Here is a 9,998-nt window from a genome sequence, read left to right as displayed (position 1 = left end):
TGATAACCCTCCCAGACTTTCTATCACAGCCCCAATCAGTGCATCCCATTAATTTTTTTTGGAACCTCAATTTCCTGCCCGTGTGTGTGAGACATCTTTATGGGAACCAAATCGACTATTCATTAACGAGGGGAAGCTGTATCAAGAGCAAACATCTTTAATTAACACATCCCCAGCACTTCCTGTCTTTGATCTCCCCATTTGATTCATGCCTCTGCAAGAAAAGGTTGGGGTGGTGGAGGGGTACACTAGGAGTTTGGAGAGGACAAAGACACTATGAGAAAATAGTGAAACTGTGGAGACCCTGTTGACCAGGAAGTCTTGCAGCATTAGGACCTTTTCCCTGTGCCTCATGAGGCCAGCTCAATTACCCGTCAGCGTGGCTATCTCTTTAATAGCCTGATAAGGCAATAATCCAAAATCCACCCAGTTTTAATGACTTTCTGTCTAATTAGACTGTTTTATAAAAGAAGGACACATCAGAGGCCTTGCCATTGTCCTGAAACCTATTGTTGAAAATATCAGCGTGACCAGTGAAGTAAGTAAATGGCTTTTTAAAAGTATTAATATATATATTTTACATAGAGACGCACTGTGCATAAATAATCAAGAAATCCATCTATGATATAATTATGCAATGTCAGAGAGGTCAGAGCGAAGTGAGAAGAGAGAAATCTTCTCCAATTGAGTTCTCACACTGGATTTAAATCTTTCCAGTTGGGAATGCAGATTTTGACTTTGCCTTCAAAGGTTTTTTTCTCAGTTTAGTGTTACACACAAATCTGTATTTAAAATGGATTTGTATGAAGATTTGGATGTTTAAACAGAAATCCCAAGACAACGTGTCATCTGTCTGTCTCTAGTAAAATACAGATGCCTTTATAATGTGCATGTCCCTATAAAACCAAGTAGAGAGTATGTGTGTGTTTGTAAGTCTTTAGCACCATCTAGCGTTGTAATCCTATGCTATGGACAGTGCATACATTTGAAAAAAATTTGATAAATAAAATGAAAACCACTGTAAGCATTTTAAATGCTATATATGTTATTATTGTGATTAATTATATAGTTATATAATTTAATTAAATTTAAAATAATAGTAGAAATAATGATAGTTAATATAGTCATCCAGTCAATATGTAGGAATTGAATATACAGCTCCCATCTTTCACACTTTTATTCACTCAGTACCTGAAAAGTAGGATTTATTTTTCAACCTCTCTGATTTTAAGAATAACCAAAACAAATCTACATAATATTCTGTTTGGAAAAGTATTGTAGAGTATTTTCCCATTTTAGATTTTAGTTTTTTTTTTTAGGCATTTCGAGTAGATTTTCAACTTCTCTAATGTTCATTGGGTGCTTGAAAGAACCAGTAACAGACAAAAACATACGACATACAGAAAAACAGAATGTGTCATTTAACAACAAAGAGAGGATCTCCCCCCTTTTTAACAATCATTGTACATTTGTTGTCTGTGTCTACAAACCGCTTGTAATTTTGTATGTAGTGCTGTTTTCTTTGTCTTTGCTTCCCTTCAGATAGCCACTTGGGACAAGAGATGGCACAGAAACATGTTTTCTCATGCTTCCTTCATAATTCATGCTGGTTCAAATGGGCACGTGATTATTTGCTGATGTAAATATTCACAAGAGCTTGCACATTATTACGTCAGATAATTCATTGTAAGGTTTCATATTGGAGACAGAAAACCTGTATGTACATAAAATACATTAAAAGGAAACTCTGGGTGAGAATAAAGACTAACAAAATATATAGCACTGTTCAAAAGTTTGAAATCAGCTGCTGTCTTGATGTTATAAGACAGAAACAGTATAATTAAGACATCAAATGTATGTTTTGTATTTGTCAGTCCATAGTATGTTCAGCTGGTATTTCATGATCCAACACCAATAGTGTTAATCCAAGATTAACCCTCTATTTCTATTTTAAAGTTTTAAAGCAACGCCTGTTGATTCCAGCTTGTTATTGGCATTATTCTGCACATGGCATTGGAACAGGAACCTGTTCCTGTTTAAATCTGACCATATTTCATTGCCAAGCTTTCAAGTTCTCTTACCAATAGCTTACAAAAAAAAAAAATACTTTATTGACTCACAAAGTGAAAACAGAATCAGACGGGTGATTTCTTTTGCAAATCCTTTATATGAATAACATCTATACCATCTTTTCTACAACCTAAAAGCATGAAAGACCATTCAGTTCGTTAACTGTGCCGAGCTTTTGTGACAGGCGATTCCAAACTTTTGAGTGGTGTTGTGTGACAAACTTGTGATGTTTGTCTTCATATCAGACAGCTTTCACAGTCATAAGGTCAACCAGCCTTCAGTACACTTCTCCACTCCAGGCCAAATTTCTGACATAAATCAGTTTTTTTCCTCATAAAAATTGCCCAAAATATATGTGGTGGACTTTATCAAACACGATAACTACATAAATACCCTGCCAAATCCTTGAAATCACTGTGACTCATGTCGTCCAGTGATATACTAGTCAGTCTACGTGTCAGTCTTTTCTACTGGCCAGAGCAGGAGGTGTGTGTGTGTGTGTGTGTGTGTGGTAATCGACTGTGATAACGGTGTGAGACAGACCACAGGTGCATACTTGGCGTTTGTCGTAGGGGAAAGAACAGCTACACTTTTCCGCACCAGCAAAGGTTGAGTTGAGGTATAAAAGAAGGAGGAGAGCATTTGTTCTTTGCAGAATCGTTGTGACGCACTGCAGACATGCTCAGGTTTCTGGTGTTGACGAGCCTCGCAGCCGTGGGTAAGAAAATGACAGCACGCACTGCACCGAATAACCATTCATTATTGATCTCATTCTGTCTCATTCACTCCTTTACACGCTATCAGTCAGTCACTCTCTCTGTCATCCAGTCAGTCAGCTCCAGATACTCTACCAGTACACTCGTCATGTCCTCATTCCACACTTCCACTTTCTGTAGGTGGAAAGCAAATGATATTATGAGGCCTCTGGGAAACCATGCATAAATCGGGGCTCGTGGTTTTATGGGTTTTTTTAACCAGTGCTGGCTGAGCTGGAGCCCCAGCCCAGGTACCTGGAGGACAGCTTTGAAAGGGTCATCGGTGGTGAGGTGGCCAGACCCAACTCCTGGCCTTGGCAGGTAATCTACTGCAGCACAAAATCAGAAAATAAATGCACCCACGTGACCCATCAAAACAGAGCCACCACATCAGATTGATGAATAACAGTTACTAATGTTTTTCAGAACTCTGATCTGTTTTGTCCCCTCATAGGTCTCTCTTCAGTACAGATCTGGCAGCAACTACTACCACACATGCGGAGGAACCCTGATTGAGAGAGGCTGGGTTATGACAGCTGCTCACTGCGTGGACAGGTGATGTAATGATTAGCTAGAGCACAGACTCAGTGTTCTTTGGCTGTGTTAGTTCTATTGGTGCACATTTTTTATGTTGACTTGAATATCCACGCCCACTCTTCTCACAATATCGAGGTATGATTTATTTCAGTGTTTTGAAATGTCACCGGCATGAGGAAATTTCACACCAAGGGGATTCATTTGTTTGATTGGGTAGAAAGAAAAGCCTCCAAACAGAGGAATAAAAACAAACAAAATCAAATGTCATTTAATGTTGTCTTTATTATTTTTTTAAAATCAGTCTAACAGTTAGTCATCTGATTCACAACTATATTTAATCGTTGAACAATATTGCGTTTCTCTTTGCTTTTTTTTTTTTTTTTCAAATATTGCAGCATTGGGACGTGGCGTGTCGTTCTCGGTGAACATAGCCTCAATAGCCCCAGTGGTAGAGAGCAGATTAAGAGCATCACCCAAATTCACATCCACCCCAGATGGGACCCAAACAGACTGTCCAGTGGGTGAGGACTATATTTTTTCTTACATTGTGCTCGTAAAGGGAATATCTTTGGACAAACCTGTATGTTCTAAGGTGGTATTTTGTAAGAATCCATGGATCTCCACCTCAGGTTTGACATCGCCCTGCTGCGCTTGTCCTCTGAGGCCACCCTGAACTCCTACGTCCAGCTGGGCTATCTGCCTGTCTCTGGCCAGATTCTGCCCCACAATAACCTCTGCTATATCACAGGATGGGGCCTCACCTCCAGTAAGTTTATTGTATGATCTCTGTGGCTACCTGTCAGGTTCAATACCGTGGTTGGGTCTTTTCTGTAAAGCTCAGTGTATCCTGCCTTTTCTAGCTAGTGGCAACCTGTCCCCCGAGCTGAAACAGGCTTACCTTCCACTGGTCGGCCACGAGACCTGTTCCAGCAGTGAGTGGTGGGGCAGCACTGTCAAGACCACCATGGTGTGCGGTGGTGGTGGTGCTGAGTCTGGATGCAATGTGAGTCTCCTCTTGCGTAAAAAAAAATACACTTATTAGGATTTAGATGCACTTTTTTTCATAGTGATAAAGATAAGTTGGTGAAAAACGTTAAAAAACACAAAGAAGAGAAAGTAATCCTGAGAGATTTATCTGCAGTGAAAAACCTCTACTATGTGTTTTTTATATTTTACATCCACCACTGAATCATTATGTCCACAGTACTGAAGATGCATTCTTTATTCTCCTCTCAGGGTGACTCTGGTGGCCCTCTGAACTGTCTTTTTAATGAAAAATACTACGTCCACGGTATTGCCAGCTTCGTGTTTGCTTATGGATGTAACTATCCCAAAAAGCCCACCGTCTTCACCCGTGTCTCTGCCTACATCGAATGGATGGACTCGGTCAGTATAAGGAATATGTGTATCTATCATAAATAATAGAATACGCCATAAAAACCTCTTCATAAGTAAAAGAATGCTAGTACGGGTATGGGTTTTATGGAATTAATGAATCTTATAACATCACTTATGTTGCATAGGATGTGTAGTCATTGTTTGCTTCTTCTGTTTTCCAGATCATGATGTAAACAGGAGGAGGTGTCCACGTTACAGCACATACACACAGAGACTGCATTTGACCATGTCTTCCTTACTTGTCTGGTCTCCTTGTACAAAAAAAATAAACTTAATTCAACTTCTTGTGATGACTAATTTCTCATTAAAAAAAGTTACGCACCCACAGTTATTGTATGTCATTATGAAGGTCATGTTCTTTTGCACCTAAAATACCAATTGATGGGTTTGTTTCATGCACCATTCAGCTATATAGATTAAAATATAATTATTATAAAATATAATAATTAAATTTGCCACAGGCTGTGAAAACAAATGCCCAGCGCTCTCAGAAACACTTCTCATGTTTCAGTAAATCGAGGGTGACGTGGCAACACACTGTCACACACTATCACAAACTGTGATAAAGTCTGAGATGGACCACAGGTGCCTCTCTGACCACTGCCAAGCTCAGCAGACGGCCCTCCACAAATGAAGGTCAGCTCAGGATATAAAAGAGCGAGACGCACAATTAGAAAAGTTGAGTTGCTGCAGACATGCTCGTGTTTCTGCTGTTCACCACTCTCACAGCCACGGGTAAGAAATATCAAGACTTCACTATTCTCTCTCTCTCTGTGCCTTTCTTGCTTATTAACTTAGATAGTGGATACAAGTAGCCTCATACAAGGGGGAGCCATGTTTAAATGGCACTGTGATGAGTTTCCTCTGTGACTCAGTGCTGGCTGAGGCGGATCTTCATTCCAGTGACGAGGAGGTTATCACTGTAGGAAGAGTAGTGGGTGGTGAGGAGGTGCCCTATCACTGGTCTTGGCCCTGGCAGGTACAGTACCACATATACAGCACACATACAGCACAGGTAGAGGATGAAACCAAAATACTTTTTTTAACATGGGCATTTCTGCATGTGCCAGGTCGGTTTTTAAGCCAGTCACAGGTCAGCTCTTGCACTATTTCTCAGCACAGCCTTTCTTTTGTCATCTCCAGGAAAATGATGCTACAAAATAGCTCTAAAGGGAGTAGTTTGGCATTTTGGGGAATGCATTAAGTCGCTTTCTTGCTGAGAGTTTTTGTAGACGAGAGGATAAATAGCACTTTCATCAGCTCTCCTAGAGCCCTCCAAAGATAGCAAACGCTTGCATGTTGATTTTACACTTTGGTTTTTGAACACATTAAGCAAATTTGTCAATTAGTCAACTATTTCCCAAAAAATGGCCATGACTCTGTAATGCTTCTGTAAGTGCATCTGCCTGATTTATAAATTCGCAAATTTCATATAAGCTGCTTTCATCTAACAAGAGTGAGGTTGAGGTAAAGATACTGTGTGTATAAAAGGAACTCAATGGAGGAGAATATTATGTGAATCCTGCTTTAGGTCTCTCTGCAGTACTACTCTGATGGCTCCTATCACCACTTCTGTGGAGGAACACTGATCAGGAGAGGATGGGTCATGACCGCTGCTCACTGTGTGTACAGGTAACAGATACAATTGCTTTTGTAAACCTTCTGTTATTCTAATCTGATATACAGTTACTGTTATATGCGTGTCCCTGTTTCCTTTCTTGTCTTTGCATCTTACCTCACTTGGAATGATTTACTGTGGGAAACAAATGAACTAATCCAAGCTAACACAGTTCCAGCTCTATACATGTGGTCCTCGGTGATCTGATCCTGCACCACAGTAATGGAAAAGAACAATACAGGAGTGTCATCAATGTTTATATCCACCCTGAATGGAACAATTACAGCATCTCCTCTGGGTGGGTCTACTTGTCATTTCACTCTAGTATGTCCGTCTAAGACTCCAAGACTACATGCACCAAACATTTTAGGTAAACATTTCTTATTTTGACCCGTCATCTGAGTTTTACAGAAGCTTTGCCTTACAGTATTTGATAGATTTTGATTTGATGGATTTGATATAATGAACTGACTTTGCATTAAATCATGACGTATGATGTGTTCTGTTTTTACTTAAAAGTCACTCTGATATATTAAGTTGGCCTGATTGTGGTGATTCTCAGTCCAGTAGGGCCATTCTGTGTTGTGATCAAATGATGTACTTACACTAGAGGAATTTCAAACAGTCCAACATTGTTTGACCTTTAGTAATGACATCGCTCTGTTGAGGCTGTCGTCTGAAGTGTCACTGAACTCCTACGTCAACCTGGTCTATCTGCCCCCTTTTGGCGAGATTCTACCCCATAACCACCCCTGCTACATCACCGGATATGGAAGTACCTCCAGTGAGTCAGATGAGACTACTCGCTGTATACTAGCAGCATACACCACAGCACAGTATATACATATAATCATGGCCTCTGCGCTGTTTACATTCAGCTGGTGGAAGTATGCCGACCAGAATGAGGCAGGCCTACCTTCCAATCGTCGACCACCAGACCTGCACCAGCTCTGGCTGGTGGGGCAGCACCATCAAGACCACCATGATCTGTGCCGGAGGAGGCACCCAGTCGGGATGTAACGTGGGTCTGCTGATGTGAAAACATGAAAATACTACAAATACGCAGAAGAATAGATTTTTAAACCATGCACACAAATATATAATGATTTTACCTGCTGAATAATAATAATGCAAATAGTTCCATTCTGGTGTTTATCAGTGGCTAAGTTTTCCAAACCGTAGTCAATCCCATGATCAATCATATCATTTTCACCTGTTCACCTGTTTAACAGCTGATAATACACCTGTTCAAACAGATGCTGATACTCAGATAGGTGTCTGTTAAAGTTAGTAAAATGTGTAGTGGTGTAATGGTCACAATTTTTTGGATTTTTGAACTGACATATGTGAGATGTTACAATTTAATACAAGATCAAGCAACTAGTTTAAGATAATTTAAAGTATAGGTCAAAGTGTACTTTTTTAAAACACTGTAAAGGTACAACACACTCATTCATATCATTATCATTATCATCATTATCACAAAATGTATATATATAGAGGAACATCCCACCTCAACTTGAGAATGTCAGCCAATAACTCCACAAAGCTTGTTTCCACAGGGGAAAAAAGACCTTTATTCGTGGCTATGCATGCGTTTACCAAACAGTCCTCTGTTTCACCTTAGGGTGACTTCGGTGGCCCTCTTAGCTGCAGTGTTAACAACAGTTGGTATGTCCATGGGGTCGCCAGCTTTGTGTCCGGTATGGGATGCAACGCGCCACAGAAGCCCACCGTCTTCACCCGTGTCTCCGCCTACATCACATGGATGAACTCGGTCAGAACACAGACAGTAGAAAGACTCACACGTTGTATGAGCTGAATTTACTTTTGACAATAGGCTCTTTTAAAATCCTGTACTTCACCAACTCAAATCATTTGAATTCATCTGCAGTTGATGATATATTGAAGATGTCTTATTTCATGTTTTCCAGGTCATGGACAATCCTTGAAATGGGTCATTTTCTTTGCAGAAACTATGCTAAAGTAAGCTGTTTCTCCATCTGCAGCTAATTTCCCTGCTCAGATCGTCTACAAATAAACTTGGCCATAAGCAGTATTTGTGTTTGGAAACTTTTTTAGCTGCCTGGTCTGTATTTCTTAGCACTGACTGCTTTTAGGTCATATTTTAGTACTTCTCTGCATCATCAAGATAAACCTTGAAGTTCAGATTAAAAAAACACCTAACAAACCACTTTCTTAGCCTCCTAAAACTTTCACCATTTTCACATTTCAGTGCAGCATGTTAGCATTGTCAGCACTCGGGAAGTTAACTCCGTGACAGAAATGGGACAAATACACAGACAAGCAGACGGTGCACTGAGGGGCCATATCAGGGACACGGAGATACACTTTTGTTTTGTTTTTTGACATAATGCAAATTTGATCTGAGTCCTGACAGCCAGCAGTCCTGAGTAAACGCTGACATTCATTTTGCAGTCTTTTGTCTTTTGGTTGGCCTGTCTTTTTCTATTATTCCTCATATTTTTCAAATTAAACTGGTTCTCTTTCTGCTCCCACCAGAAACTGGTCAGATACAATTGTGTTTTACAACCAGAAGGTTCATTTTAACCCTTTCTGTTGCCTCTCTGGTGGTTTTGTGACATTTCAGAGGAAAATTGCTGCAGTGAATTCTGAGGCCCTGATGGAGGGTACAGTACATGTATGCATGATAAGTCTGCCTATAGTGGGAAGTGCACACATGTTGTGCCCGAGCTATAATCAGAATGGAAATAACTCAGACAGATGGACTGACTGACTGTTGTGCTCTTGATGTGCACTTAACCACAACCTTCTCTCCAGAGGCCAGCACTCGCTCTGTTCTTCAGATGGTAAATGGTGGCGAAAGTGCAAGCTTATTTTATTGAATGTTTCATTTTGACCTTAAACACTAGAGTATCATCCAAAGATAAATTTAAAACAGGACCTGCGGAGAGGTTATTGTAGCCATTATTTATGTGGATGAATTAGTTACATCCTCCCAGCTATAATTTCATTACAATCGGATTGCTATAGTAGATATTTTTAGCAAGAGTCTTTAAAGATGAAAAATGTGCTGTAAATACCAAACGGACACTCTTCTGTTTATCGCGTGGACAGATCTGTTGTTAAATTTAATCACAGAAGCCATACGATGGGTTTTTGAATAAGAAGAATAAAAGATAAGTATCATGCAACAAATAGGAGTTAACACACAAACAATAGTACAATAGTTTATTTAAAGGAATAGTTCAACATTTTGGGTAATACTCTGGGCATTTTGTGGTGAAATATTTCTTGCCAGGAAAACAGCGTAGACTCCAGGAAGAAACTGGTCTGTGGTAAAATGGTGGATGTTTTTAGTTGATGTCCAGATATAACATCTTCAATAGTGAACTTAAGAGGCGCTCGTAAGTGGATTTTGATATGTTTGGTCAGAGCAGGGCTAGCAGCTTCCTGCCTGTGTCTGTTCTTTATGCTAAGCTAGGCTAACTGGCTCCAGATTTATATTTACTGCACAAATATGAAAGTGGTATCAATCTTCTTATCTCTCGACAAGAAAGTCAATAAGCAAATTCTCCAAAATGTCAAATTGTTCCTTTAAATCAGCGGAACATCTTTAATTATAGTGATAGTAATTA

General features: G+C 39.8%; 2 protein-coding genes across 2 annotated transcripts; both read left to right on the top strand.

Moving 5' to 3' along the window:
• The first annotated feature begins 2,679 nt into the window (after positions 1–2,679).
• LOC139219045 (elastase-1-like) lies at positions 2,680–5,050 on the top strand. Its single transcript, XM_070850822.1, has 8 exons — positions 2,680–2,788; positions 3,049–3,146; positions 3,280–3,380; positions 3,758–3,883; positions 3,992–4,128; positions 4,223–4,365; positions 4,599–4,748; positions 4,922–5,050. Exons 1-8 carry the CDS (start codon positions 2,749–2,751, stop codon positions 4,931–4,933), a joined length of 807 nt encoding a protein of 268 aa, XP_070706923.1. The 5' UTR covers positions 2,680–2,748; the 3' UTR covers positions 4,934–5,050.
• Positions 5,051–5,454: 404 nt separating this feature from the next.
• LOC139209206 (elastase-1-like) lies at positions 5,455–8,424 on the top strand. The gene is made up of 8 exons (XM_070838840.1): positions 5,455–5,495; positions 5,636–5,739; positions 6,292–6,392; positions 6,551–6,676; positions 7,026–7,162; positions 7,257–7,399; positions 8,006–8,155; positions 8,313–8,424. The coding sequence occupies exons 1-8, from the start codon at positions 5,456–5,458 to the stop codon at positions 8,328–8,330; spliced, it is 819 nt and encodes a 272-aa protein (XP_070694941.1). The 5' UTR covers position 5,455; the 3' UTR covers positions 8,331–8,424.
• Positions 8,425–9,998: the final 1,574 nt, after the last annotated feature.

This window comes from Pempheris klunzingeri, chromosome 2 (assembly GCF_042242105.1).
Source record: "Pempheris klunzingeri isolate RE-2024b chromosome 2, fPemKlu1.hap1, whole genome shotgun sequence".
Lineage (NCBI taxonomy): Eukaryota > Metazoa > Chordata > Actinopteri > Acropomatiformes > Pempheridae > Pempheris > Pempheris klunzingeri.
The sequence above is the reverse complement of the archived record's forward strand: the minus strand, read 5'-3'. Positions and strand labels throughout refer to the sequence as shown.

Excerpts from the sequence above, each read along its gene's own strand:
- LOC139219045 (XM_070850822.1), top strand. The coding sequence starts at position 2,749 with ATGCTCAGGTTTCTGGTGTTGACGAGCCTCGCAGCCGTGG. Across the intron at positions 2,789-3,048 it reads GACGAGCCTCGCAGCCGTGG|TGCTGGCTGAGCTGGAGCCC; the intron begins GTAAGAAAATGA and ends TTTTTTAACCAG. Across the intron at positions 3,884-3,991 it reads CCAAACAGACTGTCCAGTGG|GTTTGACATCGCCCTGCTGC; the intron begins GTGAGGACTATA and ends TCTCCACCTCAG.
- LOC139209206 (XM_070838840.1), top strand. The coding sequence starts at position 5,456 with ATGCTCGTGTTTCTGCTGTTCACCACTCTCACAGCCACGG. Across the intron at positions 6,677-7,025 it reads AATTACAGCATCTCCTCTGG|TAATGACATCGCTCTGTTGA; the intron begins GTGGGTCTACTT and ends TTTGACCTTTAG. Across the intron at positions 7,163-7,256 it reads CGGATATGGAAGTACCTCCA|CTGGTGGAAGTATGCCGACC; the intron begins GTGAGTCAGATG and ends GTTTACATTCAG.